Source organism: Anomaloglossus baeobatrachus, chromosome 7, assembly GCF_048569485.1.
Source record: "Anomaloglossus baeobatrachus isolate aAnoBae1 chromosome 7, aAnoBae1.hap1, whole genome shotgun sequence".
NCBI lineage: Eukaryota > Metazoa > Chordata > Amphibia > Anura > Aromobatidae > Anomaloglossus > Anomaloglossus baeobatrachus.
The window spans coordinates 29,639,304-29,659,841 of NC_134359.1; the positions used below are offsets into that span (position 1 = coordinate 29,639,304).

General features: G+C 43.8%; 1 protein-coding gene across 2 annotated transcripts in view; it reads right to left on the minus strand.

The window, feature by feature from the left end:
- Positions 1-20,538, minus strand: part of QTMAN (queuosine-tRNA mannosyltransferase) — a 295,652-nt gene that overhangs the window by 56,233 nt on the left and 218,881 nt on the right. For both annotated transcript variants that reach the window (XM_075317177.1, XM_075317176.1), the window contains exon 6: positions 6,531-6,640. In XM_075317177.1, coding sequence (XP_075173292.1) covers positions 6,531-6,640 — 110 coding nt within the window. The remainder of the gene's footprint in view (positions 1-6,530; positions 6,641-20,538) is intronic.

A 20,538-nucleotide genomic window follows, 5' to 3' on the forward strand; every position in this document is an offset into this window, starting at 1 on the left:
CTTATACAGGTAGGAAAACAGAAATCCAGGGCAAACACGAGCTGTGAGTCTAACAGCACCCAAAAGAGAGATAGATCACGCTGACTTATGCTCGAATGTCGCCAAAACTGATGTCATTTTCTGGCATTTCACCTGCTCCACCCTCTCATCGCAATCTCCAAAAGGTCCCAAATGTTATCTGGAAAGAATCCATATGATTAGAGCATAAAAAAAAGATTTTCTCTGTTTAATCCACCTCTCTGTTTCCAATTATGTTTCAAAAAGATTTTCTGAAGCGTTGGCAACTGTTCTCATCTCGACTTCTTCACCAGAAACCGACAGAAGGCTTTAACCCTGCCTGGAAAGAAGGCTGCGCCTTGTATTAATAAGCGGAATTAGCATATGTGTGTGTGCCTGACGTGGGGAGAGGCAATTAGTGATGGGCAAGATTACTTAGTTCCATATTTAATGTTTGTAATACTCGTAATCTGATCTGAAAGCAAATCAATATAAGGTTGCGTTCACATTGGCTTTAGGCGCCCCTATCGGGAGTGCCACCGGCCACTCTTATTACTTGATACGGAATTGGCACTGCAGTGGGTGTCCTGAATCTGAGGGGTCTCAGTGCAAAATGAAAAAATGACAGTAAATAGAATTGACCAAGAATATTTGCACTACCCTGGAACGACGTCCAATTCGCTCCGCCGTGGCAGCCGGACCAGGGCAGTCTTCAGTTCTACAGCTGACATTCCCAACCTGTCATCTTCACCTGTCATCTTTGTTTCCTCTTGTACTTACTAAGCCCCAATGATGTATATGAAGAGTCTAGTAACCGCAAGAGGTATCCATGATGCCGAAACAAGAATGCTAGCCGCAAATGTGGAGACTGCCCTGGGCCGGATGCCACAGAGGATTAGACTCGATGTCTTTGGAGCAGAAAGTCAACATTTCTGATGATTTTTTTTTTAAGATCTGGAGAATTTCCATTAGTTTCTTCTCCAAAATCTCCTAGAAAAACTCCATGTGCCTAAAGCGGGCTTTACACGCTACGATATATCTAACGAGATGTCGGCGGGGTCACGTCGTAAGTGACGCACATCCGGCGTCATTAGTGATATCATAGCATGTGACAGCTATGAACGAGCAGAAATACTCACCTTCTCGTTCATCGCTGACACGTCGCTCATTTTCTAAAAATCGAACGTCCTGTTGTTCAATGTACCCGAGGCAACACACATCGCTCCGTGTGACACCCCGGGAACGATGAACACAGCTTACCTGTGTCCTGCGGCTCCCGCCGACAATGCTGAAGGAAGGAGGTGGGCGGGATGTTACGTCCCGCTCATCTCCGCCCCTCCACTTCGATTGGCCGGCCGCTGTGTGACGTCGCTGTGACGCCGAACGTTCCTCCCTCTTCAGGAACTGGATTTTCGCCGCCCACAGCGAGGTCGTTTGGAAGGTAAGCACGTGTGATGGGGGTTACAACATTGTGCGACAAGGGCAAGAAATTGCCCGTGCCGCACAAACAATGGGGGCGGGTGCGATCGCAAATGCGATCGCACAATAAATTGTGACGTGTAAAGCAGGCTTAAGGGTCAATAATCCCGTAATAAAATGGGACCATCGGTGATGATGACCACTAGAGATAGTTAAAGAGTAGTTTCTACCTTTGGGGAACACGGATTGAAAGATTTCCTCAAATAGCCATGTCCCCATTTTAGACCACACTTCAATGTCAGAGTCACAACTCCACAATTTGTATCTGGATGCCAGAAGTCTGATATCATGCACAAGAACCTTCCAGGTTTACAGATTCCAGCGACAGCCAAGAAATACACCAGTTCTTCATATAGTCTCGGAGGTCTGCCTTTTTTAATGGAAACCTCTTGGACATTCCCAGTAGGGTTAGCAAGTATGAGTTATATCTTACAGGTGTTCTTCTATACTGCAGATTGGGATCAAACTTTTATAGCAACTTCAGACCTGGTCACTTCGTGGTAGCTGCAGTGGAGCTCCACCAAGGTAAATATACTTGCATGTATATGCATGTATTAAAAATGCAAACTAGTACTCTCGCGGCATGAATGAAACTATCATGTGGTGGGAGGCAGATTCCCCTTAAAGAGATTAACGGAGTATGAAGCCTTATTGGTAGCGCTGCATGGGGAAAAAGTAGGCAAATTAACTATCACCTAAGTACCATCCAAGAGAGGTACCTAACCTATAATGCCTGACCATTTAACGAGCCCGAAAACATAACAAAGGATAAATGGCAAGCCAGAATGTCATCTACAGATGGCCTGCTCTGGGGTGTTCGCACCTCACAGTCTGGCGGGCTGAGAGTGGCTCCATTGAGGCCACATGGGCAACGAACCATTGCTCCTCGAAAAGACGGACTGACCACGAAGTCTTACACGCAATGCACCATGGGTAAAAGTACATTATGTAAACAAGTTCTCTCTCTTGTGGCCTAGTCATTAAGCCATAGTCATGCTGTAAGCATGGACATTGACTATTAGGGAATCTACTTATGGATCATTGGCATTTCTTCATTATTTTTAAAGTGATATCCTGGCCTTCTCAAATGCTATCATATCGCTAGGACACAGTGAAACTTTACGGTTAGTGGTGGCCCCCACTTCTCTTGACTTTTTTTCCTCCACAGAAGTATTCATTGAAAACAACACCATGGCCCCATTTAGGTCAACATGGGCAAAAAAATAAAAATAGAGAGCTAAAACAGCACCATGGTCCATTCATTTTTAAGATGAGTGTAGGCCTCACTGGACAGACTATCACCGGGCCATAAAGTGGGACCATTTCCAAATGTAACGCTATCATATTAGAAGATGGGGACATGATCAACATACCAGTGATTACAGATGGGTTATAAAAAAGAAGAGATCAGATGATTCGAAGTCAAACAAGCCTCAGTAATGGCGGAGCAGCGCACACGTTCCACCGGTGAACATCTAGACGGAAAGCGAATGCCAACACGTGTCCACGTCACCTGCATAGTGATCCACGTGATCTGGAGAAAGGTCTGCATTGAACAGGGGTTTGTATATACTAATTATTCTGGTTAATTATCCTTAATCACACAAGTGATTTCCTCCTTGCTGACGAGGAGCTGACAGTCCGCAGTGATATGAGATGCGCCATTCCAGACCTACATGAGATGAAAATTTCCCGTGAATTGCGCTACGGAGCGATAATATTAAAACCACTCGACAAATGCAATAAACATCTTTGCCCAAAGCGATAAACAAACAAAGGAAGTCATTTCCTATAAATATTTGGAGAGTACATGTCCGGTATATAAACTCATGCATTTTTAATGTCCGTTCATATCGCGCGTTATATGGAAGCAGTGAAGGTATTGCCGTTATGTGTCTGAAATGAGATTGCTGTATACATTAGCAATGTACAAATCTCAGACACAGGAAGTATGTGACCCCCTCCATGTATAACACTTAATGTTTTTTCCTGGGATTTTACAATGGTGACGGCATGGGTCTAACCCCAGAGACCCCGATGATGAGCACAATGCCCCTTAACAGTAGTACCTGACACAGTGACCATATTGGTTGCATCGACTGAATTTTAGTGAGGAGGCCAAACACTACATTGCTGGCCTATTGGAAGGAGGTCTTGCCTTATGACTTTTCCATAAAATTATAGCCCTATACCATCTTTTCTAACATCTCTACTTTGTCCTGTTCATCAGCTACTCTTCCTAGAAATTTGTGCATAAACTGACAACTGGGAGTTACCATTCACCTTGTCAAAGGGGCGTGTCTCTACAAACTGTAGACTGTGAGCACTGATTGCACAGTGTCACGCTTAGGCGTGGCACGTGGGTGCAAGCCTACGGGCATCTAACTAATTAACCCTAACCGGGGACACAATAACAACAAAGGGCCATGGAGCTAGTGAGAGGGTAAATGATACAAATCCTATCCTCCCCTGCAGCTGTCAGTACTCTCCTCGCCAGTCCCCATACAGTCTCTGCAACTGTCGCCGAGCAGGAAGATGAAAATCCCTGTAAATGCCCTGGCAAGTGAGAGGCAAGTGAGGTTCACTAGACCCACTAATGCACTAATAAGACACAAGGGAAGGAAAAAACAAACCAGAGAAATAGCAGTGAAAAAGGATATAGCCCGAGTTCAGGACAACTCCTCAGCAGGACCTTCAACCAAGGCGGCCAGAGAACAATGAGTTTGTATCTTCAGGAAGGATTGCTGGGAAACACCGCTACTTAAACCTGAAGGGGTGTGGCAAAATAGCAGCTGTAGCTAAAACTCTCAGCTAGGAACTGCTGGACAACAAAACTGACATTAATTCATAAGGCAATGAAAGAAATGAAACTAGGTTTAAATGTAGTGTCCCAAATGGAAATAAGGGATCCCAACCCTGAATTCGTCACTAGTCTCAAAAAAACAGAGATGACCATGCCAGTCAGACTGTGTAAAAGACACTCTCCCAACTGCTCACATCCACTTTTCTAGGAGGAATAACAGAGGAACAGCACAAAGCAAAGCCCTAAGAAAAGATGGTACAGGATTATTATTTCAAAAGGAATGCAATTTTTTTTTACTAAAAATACACAACACTAAAGATGATGAGCCCTCTTTAAAAAAAAAAGTGTTCGTTATAACAAGCAAATAAACCCCAAATCTACAAAAAATAGTTTTATATACTTTTTATTCTAAGACTATTTTCACAAAATTAAATAACAAAAAGAAATCTTTAGTATATGAAAGTCTTTGAGCTATTTTGTGATATACTGTCATCCTGTCTGGTGCGCTCAGTTTGCCTCCACTGCTGAAATCGGTGTTCTGCTCTCTCTTCCTGCGGTGGTCTGGAGTCTGATCTCTACCTCCTCCGTATAGGAAAGGCAAAGACGGCGTGGTTCACACTTACCACTGCATTCTCCGAGCCACTCTTCTACCTCATTGTCATCTAAGTATCAAAAATAAAGCTCCGGCTTCGCTAAAGGAGCTGGATCTCCCCACCACCCAATACTAGTAGCCTTCCAAATTTTTACAATCTTGTAGCATGGCCGATCACCCTTCTTCCCTTACTTGAGAATGTCGGATGCCTTTAGAGAGAAGACCAGAGCAGCATCATTTTTCCCACAGGAAACCTAAATAGGGGCACTCTATGCTATACCTGATCTTCCAGTCTACAACCCCTTGTAGTAGACACATCAATGGCCTCAACGTTAAAAATAATGAATCTGCTGAAAAACTGAACATGATCCTGGTTTTCAACTTAAAAGGTTATTCCCATCCATAGTATAGAGGATAACTAGCTGATTACTCAGGGAAGTCCAACCACTAGGACCTCCACCGATATGCACTCTGCTATCTCCGGCAGTCCCACAGACAGTCAGCGAAGCAGGTGCATGTCCCTTCACCGTGCCACTTCAAAGGCCCACATACACGATAGACTAAAAGCATCCAAATCCACCAATATTGTTCAAATTAGCCAACAGTCTACTCTTATATGGAGGGCCATCAGTCTCTTTCCTGATAAGCTATCCTTTTCTCCAAAATGGTCTATTCATCTTTTCTCCCCCTCAAGGTCTTTCCTTCTTGATCTGCTGACTATCTATCCTTCTTGTCTCCCTGGATGACCTATCCTTCTTGTCTTCCCCCAAAGGTTTTTCTTTCTTGTATCCCCTAATGATCTATCCTTCTTTCCTTCTTGCCTCCCCCATTGGTCTATCGTTCTTGACTCCTCCGATAGACTACCGTTGTTTTCTTCCCCGATGGTCTATCTTTCCTGTCTCCCCCAACAGTCTTTCCTTCTTGTTTCCCCTGACAATCTATCCTTCTCGTTTCCCCTGACAATCTATCCTTCTTGTTTCCCGACAATCTATCCTTCTTGTCCCCTCCGATGGTATATACTTCTTTTCTCCCCCAATGGTCCATCCTTCTTGTCTCCCCTAAAGGTCTTTCCTTCTTGTATCCCTGATGATCTATCCTTCTTGTCTCCCCCAATTGTCCAGCCTTCTGGTCTCCCAGATGGACTAGCCTTGTTTTCTCTCCAGATGGTGTATCCATCCTGTCTCTCCCAATGATCTTTTCTTCTTGTCTCCCCTGACTGTCTATCCTTCTTGTCACTGGCAAATGAGATGCTGCCAAATGAGTGGACACAAGAGTGCTTGGTTGAGTGTTCCTGTGTATGTCGGGAGACATGGATGTCATCCAAACTATCGTTCAGCTGACAGCTATCTATAATGTGTATAGGGGGCTTAAATAGACATTTCTGTTTTCTGAGTCCAATTTTTTTAATTAGTTGATGGCCCAGAGATCCTGTAGAGAACTTTAAATCTGCGAAGATGGTAATAACCCTATATTTACTCTTTCTCCCATGTCTATAAGCCTTAGCATTCTTATCTACACCCAAGTTGAAAGATTAGAATGAAATTTTCACACTGAACATAGAAAATCTTCAGCAATTTGTAAGTAAAATAACTTTTGTAGCAATGGTGAGAAAATCCATGTAATTACACCCTTTAATAACAGCAGAACGCGCATATATACCTGGTACATCAGTAAATGTCTCCCCGAGCACCGACAGGCAGAATGGCAGCCCCTGGTCTTTTAGTTTCATCATAATTTCGAAGAAGGTCTCTGGATCTTTATCATGTTCCCTAAATGAAAGGAAAGAGAAAATATGTTTACTCGGGAAGATAAGAAGCACACAAGGGAGACGGCCGAGGTTCAGTTCTAAGGATACCATTTTTGGGTTGCGGGGGCCGGAGGTATTTCAAAAGCATTTAATGCTTTGCCCTGTAGCCCCGGCTCTTCGCTCCTCAACTATGAGTATTCTTTAGCTGGGAGCCATTGGCTTCTGATCACTGCACAATCAAGGTTTTTCCATGGTGTATGTTGAAGTTGAAGAGTTCACGCGGTCATTGCAGTGAGGCTTAGATAACGTAACACTTGTTTTTCCATTTAGAGGAGTTTTCTCTCCAGGTAATATAAGGTTTAGATCTTGGTAGGAACACCACGACTCTGAGTCTTCGATGTTGTTGCCTACGGTTAGCAAATCGAGAAACATTCAGGAGAAAGAGAAGTTTGAAAGAGAAGTTTTGTTGAATTATCAGCCGGGCGGTGGATGTGATATTACCATCTAGTAAATTTCCGAGCAGGTTAAAAGGAAAATTGAGGCTAAAATACCAGTTAGAGATAAATGACTGCAGCTGGGGGTTCGGTTGCAGATCTTGTTGGGGGGAATGACACACAAAAAAAAAAAAAAAAATCAGAGAGAAAATATTGTAACAGTGGTTGAGAATCCTGCAAACAATTTTAATAATTGCCATAACTCACAGAACCTCGGAAACCTCTGCTCCTATTTATTTCCCCAGTGCAATGGTAAAGGCGCGTAGACAGACAGTCGGTATCAAAAGTCAGTGCCCATTAACTCCAAAGCAAAACCAGTGGAGAATTGACTTCAGACTTGGAAAAGTGAATGAGATTTTACAGACAGATAATAGGTATATTGTGCGCATTTGGAGAGGTTGACCATGCAAATTAACTTTCCAAAAATATGGTTTATGGGAGAAAACTGTTTCGATTTTCAAATTCTTGATGAAAAATGGTCAAGTCCAATATTAAAGAGAGGAGGGAATGTGTCCCCAATTAGTAAAGTCGGCCATAAATCTTAGAATGCCGTCTTCCCTGACTCCTCCATGAGTAGTAACGTTCAGCTTGGCTCTTGTGCTCTCCGTGAGCCATTGCCAGACAGCTCAGCGGCATCTCATCTCCCATGGAACAAAAGGATCGGCTGTTGAAAATGAAGCATGTCGGATTCTTCTCTCCTCTGATATCCTCTGTCGAGGAAGAATCGGGAAGTCCCCATACACATCCCACCGGTATCGACAGGTTCAACTAACTTTAGTCATCATTGTTGCACAGTGATGGCATCAATTGATCTGCTTTTTCACCTCTTTATTATTGGAAACTAGTGCAAGTGCAATATCTTGGTCAATGGTCGATGTAAGGGTCTCCTTCGATATGTAGCGTTAAACAACCGACAACATGTCTACAGATTGGAGGTCAATTAATAGCCTGACCCCACATCAGATGTGCATTGAACGATCTATAACTGACTGCCATTGTTCTCGACAGGAGACATCCTGATTACACAGAATAATGTGCTGACGAGAACTGATGGTAATTTGTGCAAAACAAAAGATCATCTCACCTGAGTAAGGACTGTTTTGTTCTTACATCAGGTGATTGACAGCCCGTTTATAATACATTATCACTAAATGAGCATTCCTAGAAACAACCGTTCATGATACTCTTGCAGTGTAAATAGACCTCAAGCACCTAAAAGGGAACTGGTCACCAGATTCGGTGACTATAAGCTGCGGTCACCACCAATGAGCCCTTATATACAGAATTCTAACATGCTGTATATTAGAGCCCAGGCCGCTGTATAGAACGTAAAAATGACTTTATAATACTCACCTAAATGGTCGGTGCGGTGCAGACTGGTCAGATGGGTGTCTCCGTTTTCCGGTACCGGCGTCTCCTCTTTCGGCCATCTTTGTCCTCCTTCTTCTGAAGCCTGGGTGCATGACGTGTACTATGTCATGCACTCAGGCCAGCATTTAGGTGCTGCACAAAGTATTGTAGTGCGCCTGCACAGGACCTCAATGCCGGCCTGTGTGGATGACGTAGGACGCGTCATGCACCCAGGCCTCAGAAGAAGGAGGACAAAGATGGCTGAAAGAGGAGGCGTCGGTACCAGAGAAAGGAGACACCCATCTGACCAGTCTGTACTACACCGACCGTTTAGGCGAGTATTATAAAGTAATTTTTTACATTCTACATAGCGGCCTTAGCTCTCATATACAGCATGTTAGAATGCTGTATATAAGAGCCCACTGGTGGTGGCCGCAACTTATAGGCCCCAAATCTGGTGACAGGTTCCCTTTAAATCCATATTCCACCATTTATATTAAAAAAAAGTTGTGGCTTCAACCTAGCAAAGATAAAGAGGTTTGGTGTAAGTTGTATCAAGCCTTTTTGTCTCTACTGTCCTCTTTTAGTTACTATTTGAGCTGAAGAATCTGATACAGGCTACAAGGGACATCCCCACTTCTCCGATCACCGATGGTGCTGGAGGGTTTAATGAATTCCCTGCTTTTATACGAATGTGTATATTCTGGAAAACCTATTAAAGGGTTATTGCTAAAGTTGAGTAAAATATTGTCAAGACTTTGGTCCATGGGTCACGTGAGTAGCTCCAGTTATTCCAAACTATCCACGTTAGTGATGATATTATACGAGAAAATCGGTCCAAGTTTTTCAGCATTTTTTTTTTATTTATTTTTTATCAGAGTTTCATCGGAGTTGTCAGTTTTTACCATCAGCGTTTGGACCGAGTTTCACAGGGTTTAAGGCCTAGGACACACGACGAGAAAAACGGTGCGAGTGGAATGCGATAAAGCGCATTCCACTCGGACCAATATTACTCTATGGGGCAGCCCCGATGAGCGATTATTTTATCATCCCTAATCGGACCGAGAAAACAGTCGCAGCATGCTGCGAGTGGAATGCGACCCTGTTCCACTTGCACCTATGCAAGTCTATGGGGCGAGAAAAACATCGCACTGTTCTCGCGTACACTGGTGTAACACGAGAGCAGTACTATTCTCGCATCAGCCGGCAACGGAGGAGATAGGGAGATAAATCCCTCCCTCTCCTCCTCAGCGCTGGCCCTCCCCTCTGCAACCGTGGTCTGATCACACAATCGGACCACAGTCGTATGACAATTGGCTCCTGATGTGCTGCAAGCGTGTGCCGAGTGTCATGCGAGCACTCACACCAATACCCATGTGGCCTCGGACTAAGGCTGAAGGTAGACATAAGTCCATAGAGTTCAACCCTTAGCCTAACATGTTAATCCAGAGTAAGGCAAAAAAAAAACTCCATGAGGCAGATATTAAGCTCCATTTTAGGGGAAAAATTCCTTCCCGACTCCACCTACGGCAATCTGACTAGTTCCCTGGTTCAACGTCCATCACAGAATCTACTGAACATAACCAGTAATAGTATCTTTTTCAAGAAAGGATTCCAGGCCTCTCTGAAATGTTAGTAATGAATCAGCCATTACAACATTATATGGCAAAGAGTTCCATAGCCTTACTGCTCTTACAGTAAAGAATCTGCATCTGTGATTATGATTAAACCTCTTTTTATCTAACCGGAGTGGATGCCCCCTTGTCCCTGTTGCAGGTCTAGGTGTAACAAGATCATTACAGAGATCTCTATACTGTCCCCTCATATATTTGTGCATTGTAATAAGATCGCCCCGAAGCCTTCGTTTTTCAAAACTGAATAATCTCAAGTTTAATAACCTGTCTTTCTACTGCCTTCCTCCCATTCCTTTAATAATCTTGGTTGCTTTTATCTTCTCCCGCTCTAGCTTAGCTATGCCCCTTTTATATACCGGAGACCATAATTGTACACAGTATTCTAGTGACGTATATAGGGGTAAAACTATGTTCTTGTCATGAGCATCTATGCCTCTTTTAATGCATCCAATTATCTTCTTAGCCTTGGCAGCAGCTGCCTGACACTGGCCAGTAAAGTTGAGTTTCCCGTCCACCTTTACACCTTTTTTCTGTGACAGTTTTACCCAGTATTTTACAATGAGGTACATAGTTCTAAATTTTATCTCTGCCCAAGTGCATGATCTTACATTTATCCACATTAAACTTCAATTGCCATTTCTCAGTCCAAGCCTCCCGCTTACATAATGCTTTTGAAATATTAAATTAGCCTCCTCTGCATTGATTAATTTGCAGAGTTTAGCATCATCAGCAAATGTTGAAATTTTACTTTCAATGCCCCTACGGAGTCTTTAATAAATGTTAAAAAGAAGAGGGCCCAATACTGATCCCTGTAGTACCCCACTGTGACCCAGTCAGTTTGTGTTCCATTGATAACCACCTTTTGTTTCCTATCACTGAGCCAGTTCTTAAACCAGTTACACTTATTTTTTCCTATTCTCATTAATCTAATTGTATGCATCAACCTTTTCTGTGGTACTGTATCAGACCTTTGAAAAATCCATATAGACAATATACATCCAATGCATTTCCCTGGTCCAGTTTGATATTTTTTTTTCAGATGAAAAGCAGAAAAACAAATTCTCTGTCTTTTCCTATCTAGCAGTCTATGAAAAATGGACAAGACATGGGGATGCCTTCCGACTGCAATCAGATTTTTTCATGAACCCATAGATTTGGATTGACGATTTTGATTTGACACTTGAATCAAGATTGGACAGGTCTCTGCGATTTTTAAGTGAAAAATACAAATAGCACTGGTATGAGAAAAATTGACATGCATGACCACTGAGACAGCAAGTTATTCCCTAATGATAGGATGGGGTGGGTTATCATACTGATTGCAGGAGGTCTGAGCGCTGGAACTCCCCCCAATGCCAAGAACGGGGATCTGAAACATGAGAATTTGGATGTGTGTAATGCTCACGGCCGGTGTAGAGGCAGAGCGGGAGTAGTGGACCCACTGGACAACAGGGGGAACCTGGGCTTATCTTTTAGGGGGACCTGGGCTTACCCTTTAGTGGGATGGGCTTAACTAAGTGACTACCACAAGGCGCTCGCCAGGTACCATTCCCAGGGCAGTGACTGAGACTGTGGCAGCTGACCCTCAGGCCAGGAGACTGACTTAGTTATAGGCACAGGTGCAGGCAAGTACAGGCAGAATGACTGAGGCAGACAGGCCGGCCAGTACGGACAGGTATGGTGGGCATGGCAGGGACAGATAGGTATGGGAAGGCAGGTACAGGTGACAGACACAGGGATAACAGGACAGGAGCTCAAGACCTGACAACAAGCTAGCAGACTGGTAGCCAAACTAAATAAGGACGTTGCGCAGGCACCTCCACTAATGGGAGGGTGCCTTGAATACGAAGTGACATAGGCTGAGAGGCATTTCCTGGAAATAGTGGGCCGGTCATTTAAGAGGTGGGCCGGTGCAAGCATGTGTGCTCTAAGCACACTCTCGGGAGACCTCAGTTGTGTGCACAGGCCCTGGGAGGAGGAAACACATGGACAGCCGCAGGTTAGTGGGGAGGAAGCAACCCGGTCGGGGCGGAAAGTCGGAGTCTCTGCAGGGACGCCGGCACTACACTGTGGAAGTGTAGATGCCAAACTGCTTAGGCTGCTTTCACACTACGTTTTTTTAACATGCGTCATGAACGTTTTTTTAACGCAAAAACGGATCCAGTGCAAATGCGTTTTCATTTCAATACATTTGCAATGGACTCGCGTCAACATGCGTTCACCTGCGTTTGCGTGCGTTATAGTGAGGATCCAGCGACTTGCAGTTTTTTAACTTTTTTTAAAAATGCTACTTGTAGCGTTTTTGAGCTGCATCCAAATACTGCAAATTGCTGGATCCGGACTATACTGCATGCAAACGCATGTGAACGCTGGCATGCTGATAGACAGGATCCTGCTTGCTCTACTGAGCATGCCCAGAAACCAGTCTCGCGTGATCAGTCTCTCTCTCCCCCTCCCTCTCTCTCTCTCTCTCCACTCTCCCCCGTCTGAGAGCGGAGGACGCTCGTAACCAAGGTAAACATCGGGTAACCGCGGTCTTAGTTACCCGATGTTTATCTTGGTTACGTGTGCAGGGAACAGGCAGCCCTGCTCCTAGCAGCTGCAGACGCTCGTAACCAATGTAAATATCGGGTATCCAAGCAAGTTACCCGATGTTTACCTTGGTTATGTGTGCAGGGTACCGTCTCCTAGCAGCTGCAGATGCTCGTAACCAATGTAAATATCGGGTATCCAAGCAAGTTACCCGATGTTTACCTTGGTTATGTGTCCATGGAGCCGGCTCCTAGCAGCTGCAGACGCTCGTAACCAATGTAAATATCGGGTATCCAAGCAAGTTACCCGATGTTTACCTTGGTTACGAGCCTCCACAGCTGTCAGATGTCGGCTCCCAGTCTTACACGTTCAGTTCCCCTCACTCCCGATCACATGACTCCAATGCCCGCCCATAAACCTAAAGTGACAGGATCCTGCAAAATAACACATGCGTTTGCATGTGTTTTTTTTGCTGTAAAAGCAGGATCCGCTTTTACAGCAAAAAAACGTTCATGACGCATGTTAAAAAAACGTAGTGTGAAAGCAGCCTTAATTATCATTGCTCATTGAAATAAGTTGTCAGGTTCAACTTGTTGGGCACATCGCTTTTCCTTTATACACGGTGATTAATTGCCTCTGTGAATAAATGTAGAACCGTCCTCCCATATCAGTTCAATGGGACAAAGTCACCTTGACTCATGGATAGGAAAGAAAAAACAATAAAACAACAAGCACAAAAGTTCTACAAAGTTGTAACAAACTTTTTGCTTCTTGAAGGTCAATTGCTGCATAAACACAAATCCACGGAACACCTACAAAATCTCCGGCTCTGCCGGGTTTACACTGCGTTCCTTAGGTGAGGTATTAGCAAAGCTTATTTCTTCCCATTTCCGCAGCTTTATTTGCTCATTCCCCTGTGATCAAACTGATTTCCATGATGTGTCTCTTCTTCGTTTTAATACCCGTTTTGCTTGTCATATAGACACAAGCATTTGCTATGAAATAATGAAACCATTTCAAAGACAAGAGGAAATAACGAGTTGAAAGAAGTAAACTCGCTGTGTTTTTTTTTTTTTTAATTAACTGATACACAGCCCAGTACATACATATATATAAAATCACAGAAAGTAAGGTTAATTAACATAAAAATCTCACTAGTCGAGATGCAGGATTTTTGCATTTTAAGCCCGGCTGCTGTAAGTGGCTTGATTTGCCAGTAATGACCCAGTTCTTCTAATGAGTAACATTAACCCCTGGCTGTAGCTGTCCAGGACTTAATTGTCAACTAAAGCTGAAATAGGAGTTTGTGGATGTGCAGGTATGTGGTATATTAGCTCATTTTATTTCTACCCTTTAATAAATAAATCTGTTTCCAGGGCAACGAGGACACGGGCTGCGCCACCTCCCGCTTTTCCCCCCTCGTTTATAGAAAAAAAATCTGATTTTCACACCAAGAATTTGCAGAAAAGACAAAGTCCTTGTAAATAGAGAATGTTGATGTTTGTTTTAAAAAAAATAAAACAAATAAATAATACAAAATGTCGGTCTGCCGTCCATCATTTATTGGGTTTTTGAGATCCAATGGGAGGTCCATGGAACTCATCAAAGCCCCCCAAAAATTGGGGGACAACAGACATTAAAGTTCTCCAGTTTCGGCGGCGTTGTTTGTGCGTCACGGGCAATTTGTTGCCCATGGCGCACAAAGTCGTAAACCCCCCGTCACACGCACTTACCTCCCGAATGACCTCGCGTTGGGCTTCGAACATACTCTTCCTGAAGGAGAGGGACGTTCGGTGTCACAGCGACGTCACACGGCAGCCAGCCAATAGAAGCGGAGGGGCGGAGATGAGCGGGACGTAACATCCCGCCCACCTCCTTCCTTCTGTATTGCCGGCGGGACGCAGGTAAGCGGTGTTCATCGTTACCGAGGTGTCACACGGAGCGATGTGTGCTGCCTCGGGAACGATGAACAACTGGCGCACAGAAGGAGGAACGATTTTATGAAAATGAACGACATGTCAACGAGCAACGATAAGGTGAGTATTTTTGCTCGTTAACAGTCGCTCGTAGCTGTCACACGCTACGACATCTCTAACAATGCCGGATGAGCGTCACGGAATCCGTGACCCCGACGACATATCACCCGATATATCGTAGCGTGTAAGACCCCCCTTACTTTGTGTCCTTTTCTTTATCATTTTCCAGCATTTGGCCCAGTTTATAATCAGTAAATACACTTATGCTTTTACAAGACCATTGGATACAATTTTTCATCTTTATTTTTATATGTTCTTGAAAAAAATCTCAAAAGACCATGATGTTTTTGGGTATGCTCTCATGGGACTTACACATTAAACTCAGCCAAAGCTTCTGATTTCAGCACGACTGTTCGCAAGCACAGATCTCTCCTTCAACAGTTGTAGTCGTAGTCAGGAGAAAACAATCTGCATGTTGAATTGTAATACCCATCGTTATGTCCTGTGAAGAGATAAGTTGTTGCCAAATTTTTGCTTAAGGAGGTAGGTTGAGCATAGAACTCCTCGATAGTGGTGCACAAGTTAAGATCCTATCCCAGCCACCAAAAAACCTTGACACTTGAAGAAGGTGTCAAAAGAAATACATTATTGTTAAGTAAGGGTGGTGAGTGAGCACTACCATGCTCGGTACTTATAACTAGTGATGAGCAACCACTACCATGATGAGCGAGCACTACCATGCTCAGGTGCTCAGTACCCGTAACTAGTGATGAGCGGGCACTACCATGCTCAGGTGCCCAGTACCCGTAACTAGTGATGAGCGGGCACTACCATGCTCGGGTGCTCGGTACTCGTAACTAGTGATGAGCAGGCACTACCATGCTTGGGTGCTCGGTACTCGTAACTAGTGATGAGCGGGCACTACCATGCTCGGGTGCTCAGTACTCGTAACTAGTGATGAGTGAGCACTACCATGCTCGGGTGTTCTGTACTCGTAACTAGTGATGAGCGGGCACTACCATGCTCGGGTGCTCGGTACTCGTAACTAGTGATGAGCAGGCACTACCATGCTTGGGTGCTCGGTACTCGTAACTAGTGATGAGCGGGCACTACCATGCTCGGGTGCTCAGTACTCGTAACTAGTGATGAGTGAGCACTACCGTGCTCGGGGGCTCAGTACTCGTAACTAGTGATGAGCGAGCACTACCATGCTCAGGTGCTCAGTACTTGTAACTAGTGATGAGCGAGCACTACCATGCTAGGGTGCTCAGTACTCGTAACTAGTGATGAGCGAGCACTACCATGCTCGGGTGCTCAGTACTCGTAACTAGTGATAAGCAGGTACTACCATGCTCGGGTGCTCTGTACTCGTAACTAGTGATGAGCGGGCACTACCATGCTTGGGTGCTCGGTACTCGTAACCAGTGATGAGTGGGCACTACCATGCTCAGGAGCTCGGTACTCATAACTAGTGATGAGCGGGCACTACCATGCTCGGGTGCTCAGTGCTCGTCACGAGCAGTGGGACACTCGGACAGACTCGACTCGTGTACCGAATGTAATGGAAGTCAATAGGGAACTCGAGCATTTTTCAGGAAGATCTTCAAGAAAAGAAGAAGGAGCCTAGAAGAAATTCTGATGTAATCACATAGAATTAGAGGCTGAGGAGACACCAAGGCCAAGCTGTGGCCCAATGTGAGATCAAGTTTGACTATTTTTTCTTAGTTAGCAATACAATCTTGTACCAAAGACATAATTTGGGGACCCCCCACTCACCATCCCAACATTCATCTCTTATCCAAACCATAACTGGAGTCAGGGATAAGTGGAGGAGATTAGGAGCAGAGAAGGTCAATCACCTGAACATTTGACAGAGGTAAATCATCCATCCTGTATGCGGGAGAATTCTTACATTTTTCAGCATTGCCGGAAGCGCTTGAGCCCAATAAATGAAATCCATATACAGTAGTTGGCACATGGGTGGGAATCCGCTCTTTGGAAACAGTGTGTCAGAGCCATGACGTGTATACCAGGGGTTAACCTGTAAATATGTATTGAGATATTTAAGGCACAGTGTTCCGAATTAAGAAGAAAAACTCTCATCCGGAAAACCCTAAGTCCCAAGTATTCTGGCTAATAGATAACATACCTGTATCTGAAATGCAGATCTCGGGATAATGGAAATATCCAGTAGAAGGATTGTAGTTTTATATTTGAAGCAGAGATGAGGTACAATATTATATATGTCTTCCATTAGTCATTCATATTGTCTTTGGCAGTTTGAGAAAGTCATGTAGGGACAAGCCACCTCATCTATGACGCCATGTACAGCACATGCATAGAAGATTTCTCGAGAAGGTAAAGTACCAATACTGGTAATATTAAAAGTGTGATATCCAGAATATTCCCTTTCTGATATTGCAACCCCTCATATCTGATTGAGGAGGTTATTGACTCAATTGGCAAAGTTTTTGACTTGAAAAGCCATAATTTTCAAGCTGATAACAAAATGACATCTGTGGGACCATTGGTGGTCAAACACGTAAACTCTAGGAAGCCCATATACCCAAATAGGCCAGAATGACAAAGGATTTTACAGATCATATAAGGAGGTGACATTAATAAGATCAGTGTAGTCCAATCCAGGTAATATGTCACCACTTTATAGTCAGTGGGGGTCTAACCTCTAAGACCCCAACTGATTTTGAAAAATTAAGGGGAAGAAAACTAGTGTACTCACCACTACCTGGCCATAAAGGAATCTTCAGCCAGCCATATTTCCTTGAAATGGGTCACACTGTGACTGAATGACCATGGCACTACTGTTTTGTTAACGTAGCTCTAAACCGGCACTATATCCTCCTCATTCTCTGGATTGAAATAATGGATTACATTGTGAATCCCCAGTGGATAATTTCTTTTACAACAACATTCCGTATAAACGTCCCCAAAAAGGTATATTAAAAAAGGATTGATGATAATTTGCAGAGCAGTGGTTGTCTTTTTGCCTTGACCCTAAACTGATCCAAAGAAAGGGATTATGAAATGCCTGGAGATAGCGGACTATAGCTTTCAGCTTTTCCTGAAAAGCCAACGTTCTGCTTCTTTCTTTTAACTGCCTTCAGCTCGATTTCAAGCCATGGTGAATTGGTGAATGAACGCTCTGTAGGAAGATTTATCTTGTGCAGCCTAGATAGGTTCATCAAGGTCTGCCTGACAGTTATCTTGACTGTATCAAGTCATCGCATTGCTGGCCCTCCTCATCCCCTTGTTCCTTCCATTTTTCCAACTTTGATGTCCTTCTCCATTGACTGCTCTCTTCGTATGTGTCCAAAGTAGGCAAATCGTAGCTTGGTGATCCTTGCTTCGAGTGACATGTCTCACTTGACTTTTTCCAAAATTGATTTGTTTGTTCTTCTTGCCATCCATGATACTGATAACATTCAATCTCCAGCACCACATTTCAAGGGCGTTGATCTTTCTTGTATCTTGTTTCATTATCATCCAGGTTTCGCTTCCATACGTGACTACAGAAAAGACTAGACTATGTACGAGCCATGTCTTTGTCGCCAGTAAAATGTTCCTCGATTTGAGGACTTTGTCCAGTGACTTCATTGTTGATTTGTCCATTGCTATTCTCCTATTGACTTTTGGGGTCATAAAAATCTACAGAGAATTAAATAATGGTTACCGCTACATTCCAAACGGGTAGTTCCGAGCTTCATTCTTGGGATTATTGGGGTCCCAGCATTGTAATCCTGGTTCTCCCATATAAACAGTGCTTAGATTGACTGGATCACCTGGTTAAGATATAGTAAATTTCTAACAGTGGCGGTCTTATTGCCAAAGCCCTAAACTCATCTCATACTAAGAAAGGGACTATGAAATGCTAAGGGATAGCTGGAGATAGCCGAGTAGAGCATCCAGCTTTTCCCAAAATCCCGTAGAGAATTACTGGCCACCACTCCATTCCAATGGGGTATTTCTGAGCCTAATTCTTGGGATTGCTGGGGTCTCAGCATTGGGATCCTGGTTCTTCCATTTAAACAGTGCTAACATTGACCAGATCGTCAGGTTAAGGCAGAGTAAATTCCTACTAGTGGAGGTCTTATTGCCAAACCCCTAAACTCCTACTAAGAAAAGGACTATTAAATGATTTTTAAGAGATGGCTGGAGATAGCTGAGTAGAGTGTCCAACTTTTTCCAAAACCCCGCAGAAAATGAATGGTCATCACTACCTTCCAATGGGACTATTTCTGAGCCTCATTCTTGGGATTGGTGGGGTCCTAGCATTGGGATCCTGGTTCTTCCATATAAATAGTGCTTACATTGACTGGATTGTCTGGTTAAGGTAGAATAAATTTTGATCAGTGGTGGTCTTAGTGCCAAAACCCTAAGCTCATACATAGAAAGGGACTGTGAAATGTTTTCTAAGGGATGGCTGGAGATGGCCAGTCATTTTTTTGGCATCTTTGGGACAAAGCTGGACACTCTACTTGGCTATCACTACATTCCAATGGGTATTTTCATGTCTCATTCTTGGGATTCGTGGGGTCCCAGTATTGGGATCCTGGTGCTTACATTGACCGGATCGTCTGGTTAAGGTAGAATAAGTTCCTATCAGTGGCGGTCTTATTGCGAAAACCCTAAACTCATACTAAGAAAGGGACTCTGAAATGTTTTCTAAGGGATGGCTGGAGATAGCCGATTAGAGTGTCCAGCTTTTTCCCCAAATCCCGCAGAAAATGACTGGCCACCACTCCATTCCAATGGGACTATTTCTGAGCCTTATTCTTGGGATTGTTGGTGTCCCAGCATTGGGATCCTGGTTCTTCCATATAAATAGTGCTTACACTGACTGGATCAACTGGTTAAGGTAAAATACATTTTGATCAGTTGTGGTCTTAGTGCCAAAACCTTAATCTCAATTTTAGAAAGGGACTGTGAAACATTTTCGAAGGGATGGCTGGAGATAGCGAGTAGAGTATCCAGTTTTTTTTCAAAAATCTAGAAGAAAATGACTGGCCACCACTCCATTCCAATGAGGTAGTTCCATGTCTCATTCTTGGGATTGGTGGGGTCCCAGTATTGGGATCCTGGTGCTTACATTGACCGGATCGCCTGGTTAAGGTAGAATAAGTTCCTATCAGTGGCGGTCTTATTGCAAAAACCCTAAACTCCTATTAAGAAAGGGACTCTGAAATGTTTTCTAAGGGATGGCTGGAGATAGCCAAATAGAATGTCTAGCTTTTTCCCAAAATCCCGCAGAGAATAAATGGCCACCACTCCATTCCAATGGGGGTATTTCTGAGCCTCATTCTTGGGATAGGTGGGGTCACAGCATCAGGATCTTGGTTCTTACGTATAAATAGTGCTTACATTGACCAGATTGTCCAGTTAAGGTAGAGTAAATGGCGATCAGTGGTGGTCTTAGTGCCAAAACTCTAAACGCACACTAAGAAAGGGACTATGAGATGCTTTCTAAGGATTGGCTGGAGATAGCCGAGTAGAGTGTCCAGCTTTTTCCCCAAAATCTGCAGAGAATGACCGGCCACCACTCCATTCTAATGGGGGTATTTCTGAGCCTTATTCTTAGGATTCCTGGGGGTCCCACCAGTTGGATCCCACTGATCACCGGTCCTTACATATAAACAGTGCTCACATTGACCGGATCACCGCCGTAGAGTAAATTCCGCAGTGTGATAATATAAAGACAATAGGATACAGTCTGGATACGACATCGGACAACAGCCCCTATTAGTTTCCCTCTCGCCATGAATTCATAATTGATTTAATTAATATCTAATAAGAAAAGAATCCTATTTGGTGTAATACGGCATGCATACTTCATTAGTTTCCTCCATCTCAAAGCCGTTCGCATCCTATTTGAATATCCTTTCATTTCACTGGGAAAAAGTGCAAGTGTTTTGAAGT